Source organism: Sciurus vulgaris (assembly GCF_902686455.1).
Source record: "Sciurus vulgaris genome assembly, chromosome: 16".
NCBI classification, from domain to species: domain Eukaryota; kingdom Metazoa; phylum Chordata; class Mammalia; order Rodentia; family Sciuridae; genus Sciurus; species Sciurus vulgaris.
In genome coordinates, this window is record NC_136477.1 from 14,596,898 (window position 1) to 14,620,490 (window position 23,593).

Here is a 23,593-nt window from a genome sequence, read left to right on the forward strand (position 1 = left end):
CAATCTGCAAACGTTCTGACATTATCAAAAAGATATCATCATTTTTCTCTTTTGCATGGATCTATTTTCATCATTACATTCCTTTTGCTGGCCACCAAGGGGCTGTGATATATTGGGAATATTCCTAGAAAGGGAGGAGCTTTTGCTCTTTACAATCTCTTGGGGAAATACTGAGCTTATTAAACCTTCTGACTCCATTTAGATCCAATTATTTCCTTTCTCTATTTATTGATGAGATTTTAAAAATTGTTTCCTTTAAGAAACAGTGAAGGAAATGGCCACAGAAGGCAGTGCCCCAAGTTACACATGTGTGAGAGATTTGTGAACTAGAATTTCTGGGTTCCATTCATACATTCTTTGGTTCTTCATCCATAATTCTTTAAGGGAAAGGCAGTCTGACATTGACAGGTTGCTTGTATCCAAGCCTTCTCTAATAGTGTAGGAGTAGGTACCAAAATGAGAATAGCATAGTCCCAGCAAGGCCCCAGGAGGGTAAGTTGTACGTAGGATGTGTGTGCGTGTGTGTGTGTTTCACTCAAGGAGTGGAAACAGTTTTCAGAGAAAGGGGACCTGGGCTCAATGTACCCCAAAAGGTGACTTACACTGCCCAGGTCAGAACTCATGATAGCAAATGGAGATAGGAATGCGTTTCACTTCACAGACACCTTTTATCCAGCTGAATAAGGCGTCCATGCAACACCAGGCCTGAGCCACTCCTGGGGTCCTCACCACCCAAGGAGGCAGCCTGGAACTTCAGCCCTCGCTGTGACCATCTCCCGTCACCCTCCCTCTTGCTCATCCCCCTCACCACATTATTGGCCCTTGTGCAACAGTCATTGTAATTGATATTTCTATTATAATTATTATTATTTAAGGTGCAGAGTGTGCAGTAACATCTACCCTCTAAGTTGTACATTCTGTGACTTTTGACAAATGCATAATGAAATTTATCCACAGTCTCTTACAAAATCTTGTGACTATCCAAAAACTCTTCTCACTTCCACTTATTTGTGTCCCATGCATCCCCGCCCCTTCTATCCAACTCTGTTTTGTGCTTTGTTTTGTTTCGCCCCCTGCACAGGACTCTGTTGTCTTGAATGTCTTACAGCTGGGGTTTTGTTCCTGTTGGTTTTTGTGGTATTGGAGATCACACCCAAGGCCGTGGATGTGCTTGAGCTCTTCCACCGAGCAACACCCCCAACCTGGGGTCATACAGTTGGAGTCATGCACCATGCGGCCCACTGAGGTTGGCTTTGTCACTTATTAATGAGCATTTAAGGTTCCTCAATGTCTTTTGAAAACTCTCTCAAAACTCTCTCTCTTCCATTGCTCAATAATGAATTTTCCATTGTGTGGATGCACCAGAGTTTGGTTCATCTATAAAGGATACATATTTTGGCCAATATACATAAACCAACATAAATATTTATGTGCAAGTGGGTGTTTGTTGGCAGTGGTTTTTGTTGTTGTTCTTGTTGTTTTGCTTTGTTTTTGCCTGTGTGAACATAAATTTTGAACTGATTTGAGTAACAACTAAGGAATGCAACTGCAGGATCTTATAGGAACAGCATGTTTAATTTTGTAAGAAATTACCAAACTCTGTTCTGAATTGGTCATAACATTTTGCATTCCCATCAGCAAGGAACACAGGTTCCTATTGCTCCAAATCAATGCCATCATTTATTGTTTCCATTGATTTGAATTTTAACTATACTAACAGGTGTGTCATGGAATCTCATTTTTTTTAACAATTCTCTAAGGACAGATGACGTTGATGATGTCCTCATGTGCTTATTTGCCACTTGGAGGTCTTCTTTGGTGATGTCTCCACTCAGATCTTTCACCAATTTTTCCAATTGGGTCATCTGTCTTCCTATTATTGTCTTTTAGTAGCTATTGGTATATTTTGGAAAAACTGTATTTTATCAGACATTTGTTTTGCAGAGATTTTCTTCCATCTGTGACCTGAATTTCATTTTTCTAACCATGTATTTCTCAGAGAAGTAGTTCTTGGTCTTACTTATTGATTCATCAATCCTTCCTTTAGGGCACTGGACTTTTTTCATTTCATCCAAAATGTCTTTTGCCAAATAAGCTGGACTGTTCTCTGGTATCTTTTGCAATTTCTACCATTTTGCATCTGACATTGATGCTTGTAGACAATTTTGACTTTATTCTTGCTTTGGGGATAAGTTCTGTGTCTAGATTCTTTTTCATGTATGCTGTATCAAGCTGCTCTAAAACCATTTCTTGGATGACTATGCGATCTCCATTGAATTGCCTTGCCTCCTCTCTCAAATCACCTAATGGCATTTGTGTGGGTCTTTTCTGACTTCATTTTCTGTCCCATTGGTCTGTTTGTCTTGTTTTCTGTTGATTTCACAGTGTGGTGATTACTGTCTATTTATAATAGTCCTGGAGTCCATATACTGGCAGTCCAAATTACTGATCTTTGAAAAAACTATTCTCAGGTTTTGCTTTTCCAAATAAACCAAAGAACCAGCTCATCAATATAAATGAGGTACTATGAATGTGGGATTTTGATCAGGATGGGGAAGAATCCTCAATTTGATAAGGACTTACAGGTTGCCAATATTGAGTAGGATAATGTGTGGGTTTTGATCTTTCTCTCGAATTTTGCTACTTCTCTCAAATACACCCTATAAATATTTTTCTGTGTTTATACTAAAGTGTTTTTGACAGCTGAACTAATTCCACATCCCTGGAATTAATCCCACTTGGTCATGGAATAAAATTATTTACATACATGGTTGGATATAAATAGTTATTATTTTTTGTGTGTTTGTGCACGTGTATTCATGGTAAATACTATTATATAGGTTTTCTCTTTTTATAATATTTTTCTTCTAAATGTTATTGTGTGGTTTTGGTATCAGAGGAATTCTGACGTCACAAAATGAATTAGAGAGTGGTGCCTCTGCTTCTGCTTTCTATACAACAGTGTAGAAAATGATATACTTTCCCCTGAAGTGTTTGGTAGAATTCACCTGTAAACCCACTTGGACCTGCTGCTTTCTTGTGTGGAAGTTGAGCAATTCCTGCTTCATTTCTTAATAGATACAGGGGCATTCATGTGAACTAGTTCTCATTTCATGAATTTTGGTAAATTGAGTCTTTTAAAGAACTGGTTGACATCTTCTTGTCATCTGATCTACATTCCTTGAAAGTGTTCTCAGCTCTCCCATGCTAAGTGAGCAGGAAGCCAAAGAGGGGATGGAGATGTCTGATTTTTCTTCCACCAAGTTGGGTAAGGCTCTGGTAAATATGTTGCATAGAATTTTGACATTTTTTTTAGGAGAATAACTAGTGTATTTTTGAAGGCTTTCTTTCTGTTAAATTTTTAATTTTTATGCAATAAGTGTTCTTAATTTGGAGTGCATTGTGATAATTCCATACGTGTATTAAATGTGCACTGACCTACTCAGGACAATTGTCAATTTCACTTTCTGTATGCATTAACCATTTATTGGTGTTGAAAGTTTCCAACTCCTCTCTTCTAGTTTTTTTAAAACTTCATAATGAACTATTATAACTATCATCACCTTGCTTGATGTAGAAGAATAGAATGTTCTCCTCCTACGTGACCCATTTTCTAACCTCCTTCTGTTCTCCCTCCCATTTCCTTGTCTTCCAAGCTCTGGTTCTGGCAAGTAATAATGTGGGATTGGAAATATAAAGACACACACAAAGATTTTGAAGATAAAGCTGGGACTAGGTGAAGTGCTACTCTCTGATGAAGAAGCAGATCTAAAGAATTATGCCAGCAATCTTTATTTATATATGTCTCATCATCAGGTTAAATACTATGCAAGCATTATTCTTTAATTATTCTTTAAAGTTACAGAACTAGAAATATCTATGCAACTTTTCCACATTTGCAATCCACGGCTGCAATGTATGATGTTAGGAGCTTTGTGTAGTGGGGAAGAAGGTCCACTGTGTAAAGTTAAGCTGGTAGGCTCAGAGGTAGCAGAGCTGGTGAAACATCGTGTTGTCCAGCATGATGATTCCTCTATCCCCAGGTGGGCACTATGTGCCGGATATCAAGTTTGGAGCTGATAAGACTCTTGCACAGAGCCTCCTCATGCAGGGCTTTTCCATAGCACCTGAGCATCCTGTGCTCTTGCACAGAAACTTTCTTGGGCACCAGGAGCCCCACAGCCATGAGGTCAACAGGGACCCCTGATCTCAGTCACTGCTTTCCCATCCTCTGTCACTGCTCTCCAGACCTGTCAGCTTCTCAGGTTCTCCATTCCACACTCTGCTTCTTTGACAACAATGATCTTCCCAACACTGCCTCCAACATGAGAAGCTAGTGGTTCTTAGACAGAAGCCCATGAAGATGTGGACACCTAACCTAAGTGTTGGTACTTGGGATTCTTCATTTTCACAGTGATCAACGCTGCTGACAGCAATCTGTCAAAATCATCACTCAGGTTGTGTGTGTGCGTGTGTGTGTGTGTGTGTGTCACCTGATGTACAGAGACATAGCCCAACTAACATTCTCCACAGAATCTGCTCTCAGCTGGGACAAAGAATGTATCTTTCTGCAAAGCACCATGTGATCTTTTCCCAACACTGTATTATTAAAAATTCACTAATGTGAACGAATTGTGCCTAGAGGGATCTAACTAAATCAGCGTGCTTCAGCAGTCACTTTCTAATGTTTTGCTGTCCTACATGTCTTCCCCTCTCCTATCCCTCCTCCCCACTCCTCTGATTCCCTTATGTATTCCCCATCCCTCCATCCCCCCATCCATCCTTCCACCTGTCATGGAAGTTTCTTCCTCCCTAGGCCACCATGGTGGTTCTCCTCCCAGGGACACTCTGACTCACTAGGAAATATACCCCTAACTCCTTAGCTCAGGACCAGGTTTACATTCTCCTCATCACATTCCCTGTCACTCAGTGATGACTGATCACCTTCCTCAATCCCTCACCTGGTCATGCATATGACTTTTAATGGTACACAAAATATTACATTAAACTAAAGGGAAATTGTCAGATATTTTCTGTTGCAACACAAGGGATAACTGCAGGAAAGCAGGAAGGGCCAAAGGAAGAAACAATAAGAATCAGAGATAGCAGAATATTAATGAAGGCAGAGAAGGAAACTGCAAAGAGGCAGGTTCTCCTTCTACCCCGACCAGAGAATCACATTTTCTCACTTTGAAGCTTTGAGCTTGGACATCAGAATCACATTCCCAACCTGGGATGAATTATAGTCTTTCTTTCCAAACAATTTTTGGCCAGCTTCATCTCGTTATTCCACAGAGTGTAGATGAGGGTGTCAGGTAGGATGTCATGACAGTGAACCTCATCAAGGCTGTTGCCCTTCAGGGTGAGCTGTGGACATTTCTAGAACCAAGACACCCTTAGACAATCGCACAGAGAAACTGACAACTGGGAGTCAAGACACAAACCAAGCACATTATACTTTTGAGAAAACAGTTAAGAAAAATCAGTGTTAGAGTAAGAAAAACTATGATCCAGATAAACACACATTTATTTTCTGTTTACAATAACTGACAGGAGATGTCAACTAAGGCATCCACTGAAGGACAAGCAGAAAAACACATGTGATACAAACACACGGTGGGATATTACTCAGCCAAAGAAAGGAAGAGGTCTTGTCACTCAGCACAACTTGCGTGGAACTTGAGTTCATTATGTTAAGTGGACTCACCAGGCAAATAAAGAAAGTTACAGTCTATAACCACCCTCACAGGTATCTCCTCAGAGCACGCTTGATGTCCTTATTCCTCAGACTGTAGATGAAGGGGTTCAGCATTGGGGTGACCACAGTGTACATCACTGAGGTTACTGCAGTACAGCGTGAGTTTTGGGTCACAGCAGAACTGAGGTACACACCTATGCTTGTGCCATAAAATAAGGAGACCACAGAGAGGTGAGAAGCACAGGTCGAGAAGGCTTTGTACCTGCCCTGAGCTGAAGAGATTGCACGCATGGAGGACACTATCTTGGAATAGGAGTAAAGGATACCAGTGAGGGGACAGCAAGCCAGTAGCAAAGCTGCAAAATACATCAACATGTCATTAAAGAAAGTGTCAGAACAAGCAAGGTGGACCACCTCATTGATTTCACAGAAAAAGTGGGGGATTTCTACATGTGTGCAGAAGGACAGACACAACACCATTAAGCTTTGTAATAGAGAATTCAGAACACTCAAGATCCAGCACATCAGAACCAGCAACACACAGAGCCAGGGATTCATGATGACCATGTAGTGCAAGGGGTGGCAGATGGCCACAAACCTGTCATAGGCCATCACAGTCAGGAGGAAGTTGTCCAGCCCTGCAAAGAGTATGAAGAAGCACATCTGGGTGATGCAGCCTGAGTAGGTAATGGTCTTGCTCTGCGTCTGGATGTTCACCAGCATCTTTGGGATGGTGGTGGAGGTGGAGCAGATGTCCACAAAGGACAGGATGGACAGGAAGAAGTACATGGGTGTGTGCAGGTGGGAGTCTGAGATGGTGGCCAGGATGATGAGCAGGTTCCCCAGCACAGTGACAAGGTACATAGAGAGGAAGCATCCAAAGATGAGGGGCTGCAGATCTGGGTCCTCTGAGAATCCCAGCAGAAGGAATTCTGAAATCTGTGTGTTATTCCTTGGTTTCATGTGGTTGCTATGACTATGAATGGGTGGGGCGGGGGGGGCAGCTGGAGGGAGGGGAGTTAGGAGGAGAGGGAGAAGGAGGGGGTGAACACACACAGGGAGAGGGAGGGGGAGAGAAGGAGAGAAGAAGATGCATTACTACCCTTTAATTTCTATTTTGCTCTAATTTCTATTTTATAGTGAAGTCATCACTTTTATATTTCATCTGAAACTGGTTCCCTTTTAAGGCATCAACTTACACATTATTGAGAAATTTCTTACCGTTTCTCAGCACTTCTTCAAGAGGTCATATATTCTACAATTATACTGAGAAACTCCTAATGCACTTGAAGAACAAAAATTGAATATTCACCATGTTCTAGGAATATTCTAGAAAATGTGTGAACCATGTCCCACTCATCAGCATCCCAGCTGAGCAGCACAGCAGCTGTGGAGTCTTGGGTGTTCACCCAGGTTGATGGTGTGGCTGACCCAGACTCAGCTCCACGTTGCTGGGAGCCCAGCCTCATGAGAGGGTCGTATTACACACCATCAGCCTGGAAGAAATCAAAATTGAAAATTCCTAGTAGTTTTGTTTTTTGTAATGCAAATCATTTTAGATGTTCATAAAGTTAAATCAAATGATTACTTTGATCCTCATAATTTGGGCAGTGTCTGCATACTAATCCCAGGTCTGCTTGCTTTGGAGCCACAAACACACACACACACACACACAAAAACACACACACACACAACGTGTGCTAACTCCATGCTCTTCTCACCCAGCCACACTGTTCTACAGGAAGGGATACAAGGCAAGTTGTGAATTTCAGATTAACTTTCTCTAAAGACTGAAGCATGAGATACTCAGGAAATCCAATCTGTCAGTGTCCCATCACAGGTAACCTTGGTGATCCATTATTGTATGGTCATTATCTGCCCTGGGTTTAAAGAAACAAAAAATATGTACATAATAAGATGGGGATGCTGAGGGGGGAACTGTCCAATAAGGCAGGGTCCCTAGGACGCTGGAAGAAAGGAGATGCTTCCTTGATTCTGCCTTTCACATATCCCCTCAGTGACCAGAAAAACGATAAGGGATCAAAACAAAGAAAGGACATCTTTTCAGTGTCCAGAAAAATACATGTCAACATTCAAGAAGGAAAACTGAATATCGTAAGACAAAAATCCACAAAAGAATGTTTACAAAAGACAACAAAGTGATCTCTCCACTGTTCCCAGGACAGCGGGAGGATGGCCTCCCTCAGGCTGCTGCACCCCTCTGGCCTCTGTCCTCACAGAACTGGTCATCGGGTGAGGCAGGATCCACCCATCTTATTTCTCTTACAGTTCTTTACCATGTAACATTTTGAAAATGTTTTAAAGCTTTAAACAACAATAACTGTGGTGTGTTTATATATGGTACAGAGTGATCATTGAATGCATGTGAGCCATCTGTGATACTTAGTGAATTAACATCTCCATCACCCTCAACACTGATCACTCCTGGGTGTTGGGAACAATCGGAATCTTCTCTACCAGCTATTTCAAATCCACAACCTCCAGCTGTGACCATGTTACCCACTGAGCAAGAGAGCAGTAGAGTCATTCCTCCTGTGAGCTCCACCCTGTGTCCCTGGCTGTCCCCTCAGTTCCTTCCCACGTCCTCCCAGCTCTGGTAGCCACAGCTCCTCCACTTCTAGGTCTTATCTCTTTTGACAAAAGTTTTATAAATTGACACTTCCCATTTTAGCATCATAAATAAATGAACTGATGAATTAAGCAGAGAATCAGACCATCCAACAGCCTGGTAACCACATCCCCCAGGTCAGGCAGTTCTGGTTTGGCTCTGGGAGGACCTCAGGCCAATGATCTTGGTGTCCATTCTCTGCACCTCTCGTACAGGGCTTCTTGGGTCTCACTGACCTGGGTGAGCACTCTGAGAACAAGAAACCACCACGTCCTGTTCAGTCCAAGGTGGAGCATTCTGAGGAACAGCAGAGAGGAGACAAACACAGCTCCCAGACTTCTCATTAGGCACGTCCTCCCTGGGGCAACGCTGGGCACATGATTAATTCCCCTGCTGGACAGTGTTCTCCACTAAGGACGTTTCTCTTTCCAGGAGATTCTCTATTCCCAGGAGACAGGGTTCAGAGTCAGGAGAATTCATTCTGTTGCTCCATCTCATGCCCTCTTCTTCCTTCCAGAGATTTAACCTCAAGACATTTCGAACTGAAGTTCTCTCCCAGTTCTGACACAAGGTACCTATGTGGACTAGGGCTCTTGGATCTCGACAGCCTTGGGTTGTGTTGGGGACATGGCCCCTGATACCTCAAGGTGGTTTCTATGCCCCTTTTCAACCAAGCTTATAAACCATGCGTCTACATTATTGGCTTGATGACGCTGTCCCCAGACCAATTAGATCATTCATGAAAACATGTTCAGAGTTTTCATTTAGTCCTTCGGACATAAAGACTTTGGTAAAGTGACGATATTTAGATCCTTTGATGCGAACTGCTCTGAGATTTGTACCTTATAATCTCATTAATTTTTTGCAAAAGTCCCTTCTAGCAGGTTCCCTGTCACCCATCTGTAAACCCAGCTACTGTGGAGGCTGTGGTGAGAGGTTCACTTCAGCCCAGGAATTCAGGGCCAGCCAGGCACCGTGACAAGGCACAGCTCATAAAATTTAGGGAGCCATGTTCACTAAGGTCCTGACATCTCTAAAGCACCAACACTTGGTCAGCTTGTCTGATATCTTCAGAAAATGGTCCTCCTCTCTGCTCACTGGGGAGTCAGTGGAGGCAAGATAGGTTGCTCACACTTTATTTCCTTATTATTTTTGTCCTAACTTGTCATCATTATTGACCCACATCTGGTGCAGATTGGTGGGATTCACAGTGACTTGCACACCATGCCTGCAGGGGGCACTGGTCATGTCCACCTCCACTCCACTCTCCCTCCCCTCCACAGCACGCAGCACCATCCCCAGCAACACTTCCACTCTAGCTCCTCAATGTTTGGGTTTCTGTGTAGGAGAGGGATGCGGTGATATCGGCCTTACTGTTTCTGTCTCATTCTCATCAGCTGGACGTCCTCCAGCTCCATCTGTAGTGCATATATAAATATAGATCATCAAATTTCTGTGGTTCACTGTGCAACATTACAAAGTGACCATTGTCTAGTTTCCATTCCAGGCAACCAGGGGAAGTGGGAAGTGGGTGTGTGGGGGACACCGTGTGACCCATGCACAACCTCCTGGCCAAGGCACTGCAGGGCAGGGTTCAAGTTCTTATGAAAGTCACCCTTTACTTGTGAGCACCAAAGAGAGTTTGAACACAAAAGATGAAATGAAAATAAAGTTAGAGTCAATGTACACATAGTTCACTCACCTGTAAACATTAAGATTTACAACAAAAAATTGTAATGGGTGAGATATTTTGTTAACAATGTCAAAATAAAGAGTCATGCTTTTTTTAGCACCAGGGATTATGAAGCAAGAAGAGTGAGATTGTGCTCTGAATAGTAAGAACTTAATGCTGAATCCTTCAGTCACTGAATAAACTCCTTGATGCATGGACAACAGGATTTCACATTTCAAATAGTAGATGTGCATCATCAGAAATAGACCTTTCATAGACATATGACTGAAGATCAAAGTCTGATTTAAATGTGAAAATGTAAGTTCCTCTGACTCTAAAATCACACTGAGTCACTGATTTGTGTAACTTTTCCGTCTGGGTGTGTTTAGTGTAAACATGTAAGATCATACATGTTTAATGTGTAGTCAATTGCAATTTTTCATTATTACTCCTAACCATGGAATAGAGCATGAGTTCAACACTGTGCTGAATAAGAGCATCATAGTCTTGTGACCATAACCTCCTGTGATGAGCTGTAAAGTCACTGGTATGTTGAAGTTTAGATCATAACATAGACCAGGTGAGGCAGCATTGCAGGCAGCTGTAAGGAACAGAACATTGAAGAATTGTGGTCCCAGGTCTTCCTCTACAAGAGGACGACACAAACTCCCAGCTGCAAGTGCAGTTTGTTCTACATGATGAGTGTAACTTCTCTGTGACAATGACAGGAATCTCCAGACTGCCTGTGATATGAGATCTGGAAGAACACAAGGACAGTAGAAAATGAGAGAAAGACACTGGCTAAAAGAAATGACACCTTATTAATGAGGTTGTTTTAATTCAGCAAAGATGTTGAAATGAAAGACATCAACTCCAGAGGATATGAATGGAAAGAGCCCATTCTACATCAGGATCTGATTAAAGAACTGTAATTTCTGGCTCTGTGGCTTAGTGCCCTTTGACCAAAGAACTTAATGAAATCAGTCTCCTCTAGTGACTTCCCACTGAAGAGTCTTCTCAGAGCCCCTGTGATGTCCTTATTCCTCAGACTCTAGATGAAGGGGTTCAGCATGGGGGTGACCTTGGAGTACAACACTTAGGCTGTTGCACTGTAATGTTTAGCAGATGAGCTAAAGAACACTCCTAGGCAAATGCAATAGAATAAGGAGTTGATGGAGAGGTGAGACACACAGGTGGAGAAGGCTTTGTACCTGCCCTGAGCTGATGAGATTGCAAGGACAAAGAACACTATCTTGGAGTAGGAGTAAAGGATTCCACCGAGGAGGCCGCAGAACAGCAATACTGCTGCAGAATACATCACCATGCATTAGGAAAAGTGGCAGAACAGGCAAGCAGGACCACCTGATTGGGTTCACAGAAAAAGTGGGGCCGTTCCAAATGGGTGCAGAAGGACATCCACTGTGCAACAGGGAATTTAGGGCACTTGTGATCCAGGACGCCAGTACCACCAACACACAGAGTCAACGCTTCATGATGACCTTGTAGTACAGAGGGGGATAGGTAGCTACAAATCAATCATAGGCCATCACAATTAGAAGGAAATTGTCCAAAACTGCAAAGATTGTTATCAAGTAAATCTGCATGATGCATCCCTCCATGTATCATTTAAAATACAGTTGTATCAAATAAACTTGAACAAGAGAGTAGTTGTGAATGCTGTCTTCAACCATCAGAGCAACTTCCAAACAACAAAGTAGCAGATTATTCTAATTGCTTTCACTTCCCTTCCTTGCACTTATTGTAAGGGTTAACTATTGCTGCATAGCAAGCATTTCTAAAAGCAAATTCAGTTACTATAATATCTTACTATCTACTAGGAGTCCACAGTGATGAGTAATTCTGAGCTCACCAGTCTCCTTATGAATCTGTAGACAGATGTGCATCCCCTGGGAGCCTCTCCAATCTCTGCTGGGCTTTCTCGTGTACTGGGGGCAGAGTAGACAGTTGGCTAATCTAGGGAGGTTTGACAGAAACTTGCTTCTCTTCTAGATTTCTTCTCCTCCAGCTGTCTACCCTGGATTTGTCAGCAACCGAGGCAGGTTTCCAATGTGCAATGGTCCAATTAATAACTTGCATAGTCATCCTCTCAAACATGTTATTTCCTCTGTTGGGAACATGTAACCTGTGTTCAGGTCCTTTCAGAAGTCCAGTATATCAGGTGTCCACTGCAGTCAGAACTCAGTGCTTAGAACACCATGATTTGTTCTCCTAACTGCATTTTGGACCTCACCACCAACCTCCATCCTCCACTCCACTCCCCTTCCCTGGTATTGTTCTGCTCCATCACCCCCAGTGTGTGTTTCTCATTCTTGTGGTCACAGAATAGCTGCTACACTGCCAGATAGCATATCCATATTCTATCCAGGAAGAGGAGAAGAGTCAAGGATGAAGCATGAAGCGAGTCCCAGGTGGGTCTTTGCAAAATACAAATCAAAGAAACCTCCCAAATGAAGTATACAATACAGATGGAAAAAGTTCTGTATTAACAGATCAATGAGTTTTCACAAAGTGAATATACTCCAAGTAACCAGAAATCAGAAAAGAAATTGACCCTAGCAGCCACACAGAAGCTTCCTTTGGACCAATTCCAGATGGTACTTCTGCCCTTGTGGTAATTACTGTAGAATCATAAGGGCACAGATCACCTGTTGCCTCAAGTAAAATTCCTATAATCTGAATTATACACTTTCTGTGCTGCCATATTCTGCTCAATGTTGTGTTTATGAGTATTTTGTCCATTGGGATGATGAGCGTTTTCCACAAAACTTCACCTAACATACTTCAGCTTACAGCTCTTTGCTCACAACAGGGACATGAGAGTTGGTGGGTAGAATAATGCCCTAAGCAAGGTCCACATCCAGGTCTCTGAACCTCTGAATATGTTGGTCAGGAGAAGATGAGATTTGGGCGTCTGACAAACTGACCATAGAGGGGGACATTACCCCAGCTTATCTGAGGAAACCAATGTTTCCTTACAAGTGTTAATGTGGAAAAACTCATTGTTGGAGTAATGCAATGCAAGGAAGACTCATCTGCCACAGCTGCCCTGGAAGAGGGTAGAAGGCACCATGAACCAGGGAATGTGGGTGGTGAAGGACATGGAAAATGACAGGCCCAGTACAGACAAGTGACAACTCCCAAACTGTCTGACCTGGAGGAAGAGGGAGAGGAGGCAATCATTTCTCCTCTACAGTGAATCCTTTCAAAGTAACAATGGACCCTGAGGGGAAGAAGCACACTTTCAGAACTTCCTGGGTTCTTCCCCAGCAAGTCCACGAAAAGCTAACCATCATCCCTTCCCAGCCACTATGGGTCCTGAAGGCAGGAGAATACTGAAACTCTGCGCCCTGGACTTTTAGAATTTCCCACTGCAGATGAGTCCTGGAAGGAGGAGGACAAATAGTGATGCTCTGAGAAAATAAGAATCCACAGAGAGAAGATAAGCAGTGAGCACCAAGTTCTGAGGGACAGTGAGTTTCACACTTTTTACAACTTCTTTCCTGACTGTCCAAACCAACATGTCCTCCTTCAGCCTCCAATAACTAAACCACCCTCATTGTAACCCATAATACTCAGACTCCTTCTGTAACTGGTGGCCATCTTCCTACCCAGAACATGAGCCCCTCCAGTGCCAGATTGATTGACTCTGCTGCAGAATAAAGGACACCGGCTGATCTGGTTGAGGTCTGCTTCCCTCCCCCCATTTGGGTTTTCATAATGGTGCCAAAAAGCATGTTGGTTATTTTTGCTTATAGACAGCCTGCAGAAGCTGGGCAGGTTCTGCCTCACAACCTCTTGAGAGAACAGAGCCCTGTAGACACCTCAGTTTTTAATCCAATTAAACACATACTGGATTTCTAAAGTTTAATAATGAAAGGTTATAGGTCTGTGTGCTTTTAAAATTCCACTGATTGTCGATGGTTGGTTATATCATCCACGGAAAACAGTAGACATGGCAGTGTTCAAACTGAAGTGCTTGATAGAGTGGATGGACAGCTCAAACCAAATCCATGTTCTGGAGTTGAGGGAAAAGCCGAGAATGAATAGAAGTTGTTAAGGAAACTGAGTCATCTTTTCCACCACAATAAACTGAACGAGATGACTTTTAATGCAGCAACAAGGGAAAATTTATCTTTTTTTATTATAGTGTATCATAAAGCTGTTTATCAAACTGTTGTGAAATGGCTTCAATCTAAATATGTATATGAATGAAATAGAATTATCCCAACCAAATCCAATCCAATAAAAGCTATGTTGTAATAAATATCCAAATTCACGAGGAAAGGTTTTTGAAGTAACTGGTGCTTGAGTGATTATTCATTGGAAGGAAAGTTGCATTCTTAACATGAGTAACCATAGTAATTTGAAGTTGCAGTCAAGAGCTGCAAGAGGGTAGGAGTTCTACAAGAAAGTATAAATTAATGCTCTGAGAATTAAAATAGATGCAAGAACTCAAACAAGTAGAATTAAGAACATCATCAGTGGACTCAGGTACAAAAATGGGCTTGTATGCCATGATAGTATACTTAGAAAGCATATGCAGAAACAAAAATTCCACTTCCTGTCTCATATGTGGATTTTTTACAAAGTCTATTGAAATGTGTAAGGATGGTCACCAGAGCCTGGGAAGGGTGGGTGGGGAGAGGGAGGCAGGTGGGCGGTGGGAGAACTGGACCTAAACACAGTTAGAAGAAATGAACAAGTTCTGTCGAGTTCTCCAGCACAGGAGTTGAACTGTTCATAGCAACGCATTACATATTTTATGGATAACTAGGAAAGAGGAACTCAAAGTCTCCAGACCAAAGGTTTAAGGAGTAGATGAGACATTAGTCATGTTCATTTAATCAGTACTTACTGTGTACACATATTGAAATGTTACACTGTATTCATAACTATATACGGTTATTACATGTTAATTTATATTTTTATAAAATGCAGGAATTCACTTATAATGCTATGTCCCATAAACATGTACAATTAAAAATAATTTTTAAAATAAAATATTTTAATATGTGAATGTAAAAATCATTGATGGGAAAATTTTAAAAGTAGAGGAGAACTTATGATATGTTGTATATTGTGGAAATTTGCTTCATCATTGTAATCATTTAACTCCCTCTATTTACCCCATGATATCAGGTGATAAACCTTCAAACATGGACAATAAAATGTAGTTTAAAAAATATCTTGCTAAATGAAATATGCCAATCTGAAAAACCAAAGACCAAATATTTTCTCTGATATGTGAATGCTAATTCACAATAAGGGAGGGGGGATGGAAGAATACTTACTTTATATTATGTAGAGGGGAGTGAAAGGAGGGGAAGGGGTATGTGGGTAGAAGAGGTACTAGAGTGAAACATATCATACCTCATGTACATACATGTCTGCATGACCAGTGTGATCCTACGATACGTACAATCAGAAAATGAGAAATTACACTCCGCTCATGTATGATTGATCAGAATGATTTCTAAATACATTCTATTGTCATGCACAACTAATTAGAACAAATGAAAAAATTTAAAAATAAATTAAATATAAATTAAATAAAATCCAAACTAGCAAAAGAGATACATGCAAATTTTTTTCAAAACAATCAGATTTTTAAAAGCAGCAGAAAAAATGATCAAAGTGCCTGAACCAGTGACCTAAAAGAATAAATACAAACATCTTAGAAACATGAAAATGTGCTCAATTTCATGAATGCAGAGAGAAAATCACATTAAAATAACCAAGGAATCTTCGAATGCCTTGCGTTGGTGTCTGCTGTCTTCCTAAGACTGCTCACCCAGAGACAGAGCGTCACTGTGTTGGGGAGAATCCCAGAAGCAGGAGTTAGTGTCAGAGCTTCTGTTTCCCTGGACCTTGAATTGCACATCAGCAAAGCTTCTCTAGAGCCAACTGCACCTCAGGTCTGCAGCGTGGCCTGGTCCACGCAGCCTGGCCAGGGGCCTCGTCATCATCCCCTCAGTGACCTCAAGCCTGTTGCCTGGTGAACATAAGCTCCTGCCTCCTTGTGAAGCAGTGACCAAGGAAATCAGAACAGTGTGTATAACATGGGCCAACACAGGCAAAGGCTGAATACAGTTTTTAAATCTCAATTTACTTTTCACTGGCATGTGGGTGTGCATGTCGGTGGGGGTCAGGGTGTTACTTTAGCACATGCACAGTGTGCAGTGAATAGAACAGCATAAGGAATCAGTCCCTCTCCAGGTATTTTCTTTATGTTTCCAGGTTTGGGCTCCTCACTTCTAGATCCTCATAAACACAGCACAAGATGTTGTGCTCTGCAGACCCCACCTCATCCCCCCTCAGCAATGAAAGGTCAGAGCCAACATTTCTTATGGTCCCAAATCTGCTTATTTCAAAATCCAACATTTTCACACCAGTCTGCAAAGCAAAGTTCAGCATGTTCGGCTGCACACGTCACGTCGAAATTGACATAAAGCCACAGCACATTGTCAGCAAACCGTGTTCTCTTTCATCTACCTGCTCTCATAAGGGACACTCTAAACACAGGATGGTCCATGGCAGCTACAATTACGTGGGAGAAAGTAAAAAGCAATCTTCAGTTCAAGGGAAAAGTGGAAACACATAAAAATTGTGAACCAATGGCGTGCTCACACAACTTCCACTTCTTATTGATAATTTTTAATTCAACTTTTTGTTTGGGGAAAACTGTAGGTTGTTATGTTTCAGTGAAGAAATGAGGCCAACAGATCCAAGGACGCTTTGGTCAGTTTCCACAAAGTACTGAGCAAAATATCACAGCTGGATATTTATATTGATCACAAGGAAAGGAAATTGCAGAGCAAAGAGAAGCATCCACACCAATGTTTCTACAAATTCATTCAAAACAGCTGAGCTATGGAGTCAACCTACGTGCTCATCACCAGATGATTGTAGGAGAAAAATGTGTCACCTACACAACATGGAACATCATTCATGTGTATGGAAGTATGAAATCCTGTCATTGTGACAACGTGGATGGAGCCAGAGGACATTGTGCTGAGTGAATAAGGCAGATACAGAAAGGCAAGTGCTGTGTGGTCTCTCTCAAACAAGGAAGTTAAAAAATAAAACAAAATGTCAACCTGAATGTAGAATAGAAGTTATTACAAGATGTTGGAAGTTGTTGGAGAGGGGGAGAAGGGGGCTGAATCTGATGAGTGTACACTGTAGGCATGTGTGGAAATATCAGGCTGAACCTCGTTAAGGTTTACAGTGAACATATGCTCATCAAAGTAAAATATGGAACAGTTCCCATGTCTCAGGGATCCCGAGTGCTGCCCATTTACAGCCGCGTCCACCTCCCTCCCTGCCCAGTGCCTGGACCCTCAGAACCATTACTCTGTTCACCATTTATATATTGCCATCATTTCAAACATGTTGCGGAGCACATAAAATTGAGCACCTAGGAAAATGGTGGAGTAGATGCCTGTGGGACCCGTTTTGCCCATGAGTCTGGTAGGCACTGTGGACACCATGCTGGAAGAGAAACAGGATCCAAAAGATGAGTGTAAAACACAATGACCATCCATCTCCTAAAGGTCATCTAGGATGGTTCCATAGTTTAGCTCCTGTGAATTGAGCTGCTATTAACATTGATGTGGCTGTGTCACTTTAGTATGCTGATTTTAAGTCCTTTGGGTAAAATCCGAAGAGTGGGATAGTTGGGTCAAATGGTGAGTCCATTCCAATATTTCTGAGAAATCTCCATACTGCTTTCCATTATGGTTGCACCATTTTGCAGTCCCACCTGCAATGTATGAGTGAACATTTTTCCCCGCATCCTCAGCAATATTGTTATTTGTATTCTTGGTAATTGCCAGTCTGACTGGACTGAGATGAAATCTTAGAATAGTTATGATTTGGATTTCTCTAAATGCTAAAGATGTTGAACATATTTTCATATATCTGTTGGTCAATTATATTTCTTCTGTGAAGTGTCCATTCAGTTTTGGAGCCAATTCATTCATTGAGTTATTTTCTCTTTCCGAGTTGTTTTTTGAGTTCTTTATATTCTGAAGATTAACACTCTATTTGAGGTGCATGTATCAGCATGAGCTGTAATATCAGCATGCTGCAGTGATGCAGCCATATCAATGTTTATAGCAGCTCAAATCACAATAGCTAAACTATGGAACCAACCTAGGTGCCCTTCAAAATATCAAATAAAATGGAATATTACTCAGGTTTAAAAAAGAATGAAATAATGGCATTTGCTACTAAGTGGATGGAGTTGGAGAATAGCATGCTAAGCAAAATAAGCCAAACCAAAATAGAAAAGGCTGAGTGTTTTCACTGATATGTGAATGCTAATTCACAATAAGGAGGCAGGGCTAGGGAAAAATAGAGTTACTTTATATTAGGTAGAGGTGAGTGAAAGGAGGGGAGCAGGGATTGGGAAGAAAGGATAGAAGAGTGAAACAGACATTATTTCCTCATGTACATACATGGTTGCATGACTGATGTGATCCTACAAAATGTACAATGAGAAAATGGAGAAAGTACACTCCATTTATGTATGATTTCTCGAAGTGTATAAATTCATTCTATTTTCATCTACAACTAATTAGAATCAATAATAATTTTTAAAAGAAAGTGTAATAAGGAGAATGATGCTGTGGAAATGTATGTAGAGGCTAAAATTTTAAAACAAGGAAAATCAGTAATAAGGTAGAAAAAGTAAGTTCTGCTTCCATTTTCTGTTAAAGAATTCCATATTCTGGCTCTGAGGTTCTGAACACCACAAGCATAGGCACTTCTTCAGTTAGACACTTTTATCTTTCTCTCTCACAGTGTCCTCTCAGAGTGTTCTTGATGTCCTTATTCCTCACACTGTAGATGAAGGGGTTCAGCATGGGGGTGACTACACTATACATAATTGAGGCTGTTGCAGTACAGCATGAGTTTGGGGTCACAGCAGAACTGAGGTACACACCTAGGCTCATGCAATAAAATAAGGAGACCACAGAGAGGTGAGAAGCACAGGTGTAGAAGGCTTTGTACCTCCCCCAAGCTGATAAGATTGCACGGATGGAGGACACTATCTTGGAGTAGGAGTAAAGAATGCCAGTGAGGGAACCACCAGTCAGGAATACAGCAGCAAAATACATCATCACCTTGTTGAGAAAGGTGTCAGAGCAGGCAACGTGGAGCAGGTGATTCAGTTCACAGAAAAAGTGGGAATTTCCAGGTCTTTGCAGAAGGACAGCCACAACACCATTAAGCTTTGAAACAGTGCATGTAAGACACTTACAACCCAGGACACCAGAATTGGCAATCCACAGAGCCTGTGGTTCATGGTAACCATTTAGTGCAAGGGGTGACAGATGGCCACAAACCTGTCATAGGCCATCACAGAAAGAAGAGAGATGTCCAACCCTGCAAAGAGTACAAAAACGTGAGTCTGAGTGATGCAGCCTGCATAGGTAACGGCCTTGCTCTGTGTCTGGATGTTCAACAGCATCTTTGGAACGGTGGTGGAGGTGAAGCAGATGTCCACAAAGGACAGGTTGGAGAGGAAGAAGTACATGGGTGTGTGCAGGTGGGAGTCGGAGATGGTGGCCAGGATGATGAGCAGGTTCCCCAGCACAGTGACCAGGTACATGGAGAGGAAAAGCCCAAAGATGAGGGGCTGCAGTTCTGGGTCCTCTGCAAATCCCAGAAGAAGGGATTCTAAAACCTGAGTATCGTTCCCTGATTCCATACACATGTGACTACCAGAAACAAGAAAAAGAGTATTTTCACATAGACAGTTATTACGTATATCATTAAATGAAACAATACATATTTTACTGTTAAGAAATTAATTTTAGGGTTGGGGTGTAGTTCAGTGGTGGAGTGTCTGCCTTGCGTGCACAAGGCCATGGATTCCAACCTTAGCTCCACAAAAAAAGTAAAAGAAAAACCAAGGAAAAGGAAAGAAATAAACTTCTATAGAATGTGTATGGCTCTTGTAACCCAAGGGATCCTGTGCCATCTCTGATGAGGAATCCCTATTTCCCTCTCAAAGTTTTGCTAGAAAGTCATGAATTTCAGGATTCTAAGAAGAAAGTTTTTCATGCTTTTGAAAAATAAATATCAAACCTCTGATGAACACTTTGGTTGTTTCTGTCTTGACTACTGTGAATTGTACATCAATAAACATGGAAGGAAGATATCTCCTCAACATAAGCATTTCATTTTTTGGCTACATATCCAGCAGTAGGATTGCTGGGTAATGTGGTAACTCTGTTTTAATACAGAATTCACTTGTCTGCATTCCTTCCAACACTGGAAAAGTATCCCTTTTTCTCCACATTCTCACTAGCCCTGATTATCTTTGGTCTTTTTGGTAATAGCTCTTCTAACTAGACTGAGGCGATATTCTACTGTGGTCTTGATTAGCATTTCCCTGATAACTAGCAATTGTGAGCATTTTTCATTTGGATATTGGCCATTTGGTTGGGGTACAGATACACAGTGGAATGATATTCAATTCTTACTAAAAAGAGGAGTCTTGTCATTGAGGACAACATAGGTGAACCTGGGGGACATTATGGGAAGTGAAACAAGTCAGGCACAGGACACTACAGCTGCATGGTATCATTACTATGCAGATTCTGCAAAAGCTGCTCTCGTAGAAGCTCAGCATCACATGAAGTTCACCAGAAGCTGAGAAGCATTATGGGGCCAACGGAAAGAGGAGGAGCTTCTCAAGGGGAGCAAGTTACAATTAGAGAAGAGGAGTGACATCTGGTGTTGTATTACACAGTCTGGTAATTATAGTTAACAATTATATATTACATATTTTAAAATAGCTAGAGGGGAGGATTTTGAATATTTCACCACACAGAACTGACCAATATTTCAGGTAATTAGGCTAATTACCCTTATTCAATGATCAAACAATTTATACATATATGAAAACATAAAGTTATAACTATAAAGTTGTATGAATATATGTTAAGTAAAAATAAGGAATTAACTAATTATTGAGTATCAACTATTCCAGTCACTGTATCAGTAATATGTATAAGGCACAAAAGAGAAGTCCATCGTTTCCAGAAAGACAAGAAGCAATTTTTTTTTTTAAATTCACTAAATATCTCAATGGGTACTCTGAAGAAAACAAGAGTAGATAGCTTATTCTACTTTTATAGCTATTCAGGGAAGATCAGCAGGAAAAGTGTCATCTGAACAGAGACCACAAGGAAGACAGGTTAGGAACCACAAGTTGTCCTCAACAGTTCAGTGCTCATTGGGGAAAGGTCAATGCAAAGGTCCTGAGGAATGTGCCTTTTGCAGAAAACCAAGCTTAAAAGAAAGCCGTTGGTGAAGAGAAGGAACAAGAGTGATGAGAAATGGTGTCAGAGATGTTGAGGAATGAGGTGGCCTCATTGCTCTGAAGCTACAAGGTACAAGGGCCTTCATCCACACCTTGGGCCTCTTGCACCTAAATTTGCTGCAAAGATATTTTGTGAATTGCAAAGGATTCCCTCCTTACTGCCACCTGAGGGTTAATTTCTGACCTCTAGCTGCTAAGATTCACCCTGAAATATATAAGCTCAAGTAGTCTTTCTCTGAGCCCTCAATGCGGCACATACACACACACGCTGAAACACACACACACACACACACACACACAAATAGGAACACACAACGGTCTCCTGGTCTTATTTCTACCATGACCTCTCAGCCCCAATCACACTGACAAGGCTATGAGTGTCCACAAGCCAAGCTGAGATCATCTTTCCCTAAGGAATGTGGCCATGGAAACTAGAGATTCCACTCGATGAACTTTCCACGAACAAATGAACAGAGCTCCACTTCAGCCTGGTCCATCGTCCCCGTACTTAAGAAAAAGTAGAAGAAGCTGTCCAGGAAACAGAAGGAGAAAGAGAAACAGAGGAGGATAGGGGAAGTGGGAGAACAGGCAGGAGAAGGCCAACGAGGTGGACAGAAAATGAAGAGCTGAGGGCAGAGGCAGAGAGAGAGCTGGCTGGACCCCAGGGGAACAGGACCTAGCAGGCCCAGGTGCTGGCTGGACTCAGGGGAACAGGACCTAGCAGGCCCAGGTGCTGGCTGGACTCAGGGGAACAGGACCTAGCAGGCCCAGGTGCTGGCTGGACTCAGGGGAACAGGACCTAGCAGGCCCAGGTGCTGGCTGGACTCAGGGGAACAGGACCTAGCAGGCCCAGGCGCTGGCTGCTTCTCCAGGAAGGAAGGCTTCCCTGGTTCCAGCAGCTTTCCAGCCCAGTCACACTCCCTGGGTGTGCAGGAAACACCCATGAAACAGCAAAAACAAAGTTGCCCAAAGACTGAAGTAGTGACCTTGCTTTATTTAACCTACTTGTTAAATGTTTTCATTGGTGCATTGTAGTGATACATATTATTGCAGACATTTTGACACAGTCACACAGCCAGGGAAAGTAATTTGATCCCCTTGGGTCTCCAGTACCTCCCCTTTCCCTCCCCTCCTCCCTCCCACTGTTCTCCTTCCTGATGTCAAGGCAGCTGACAGATCATACACGTCGAAAGAAAAAAATCACCCAGGCTTAAAAATCAACAATTCACAACACAAGGTATCTAACGTCCATGCCGCAAAGCTGAGAATTTTAATATGAAATAGTAGATCTGCATTCCCTGTCTCTGCTCCACTTCTCCTGAACTATTGGCCTTTCTGTGGTTTGGTAGCACCTAAGGCAGGATTCTTTCTCACTGTTTTACAATTCACACAGAATATTTGTGCCTCTTTATTGATTATATAGGTGATAATTCAATATAAGTATGTGATGTGCAATGATCAAATCGGGGCAATTAGCACTTCTATCTCCTTAAACATTTCCCTTTCCTTTGATTCATTATTTTGTGCATGTGCGATCAATTCATGGTTCTTCTTCTGTTTGGGATTTTAAACTTTGTATAAGTTTAATTTTGTTGGACACGTGATAATTGTGTAGGTTTATGAGGTATCTTGTAACGCTTTGATAAAAAATACATTGGATAATGGTCAAATCAGGTGACTAACAATAAAATGTAAAACTAAATTACTGGAGAGTTGGAAGTAAAATATCAGGGAGTAGAATACAAAGTTATGATTGCACCTTATCTAAAGATAAATAAATGAATATACTTATGGAGGAGGAAGGTGATCTTTAGTGAAAAGTGAGGAGGAGTGCCTTCCAACTGTTGGCCAAGGTGACATGGCTCTTATAAATTCACATCCAACTGTGGAGAATCAAAGGCACAAAGTGACACAGCAGAGACACGAAAAGTGAGTTGGAAACATGAAAAAGATGGCGTGTCAGCACACAAAGTGCAGAAGAGCTTCTCCAGTGTTTACTTTGAAGTGAGGATGCACAGGTGAAGAAATGCCATGTTGTTGAGTCATGTCTTTCAGAATGAGAAGCCCTGGCAGGAACCCAATAGCAAACACTGATACGTTATATGACATAAAAATTTGTAACTTTCGAACATTCCCCACAAATACATCTCCACATATGTACAGTGCACACTTACAAAAAGTCCTACATCTGGATCTTTCTCACTCACCAATAGGAAAAATGCTGAAATATACTCCATT

General features: G+C 41.8%; 1 protein-coding gene and 1 pseudogene across 2 annotated transcripts; both read right to left on the bottom strand.

Moving 5' to 3' along the window:
- Positions 1–5,743: 5,743 nt before the first annotated feature.
- LOC306645926 (olfactory receptor 7A10-like) lies at positions 5,744–6,661 on the bottom strand (the record flags this gene model as incomplete). Its single annotated transcript, XM_079114102.1, has 1 exon — positions 5,744–6,661. One exon carries the CDS (start codon positions 6,659–6,661, stop codon positions 5,744–5,746), a length of 918 nt encoding a protein of 305 aa, XP_078970228.1.
- Positions 6,662–18,806: 12,145 nt separating this feature from the next.
- On the bottom strand, positions 18,807–19,735 carry LOC306645922 (olfactory receptor 7A17-like; annotated as a pseudogene). The gene has a single exon. The product of its transcript is annotated as an olfactory receptor 7A17-like (transcript).
- Between the last annotated feature and the right edge of the window lie 3,858 nt (positions 19,736–23,593).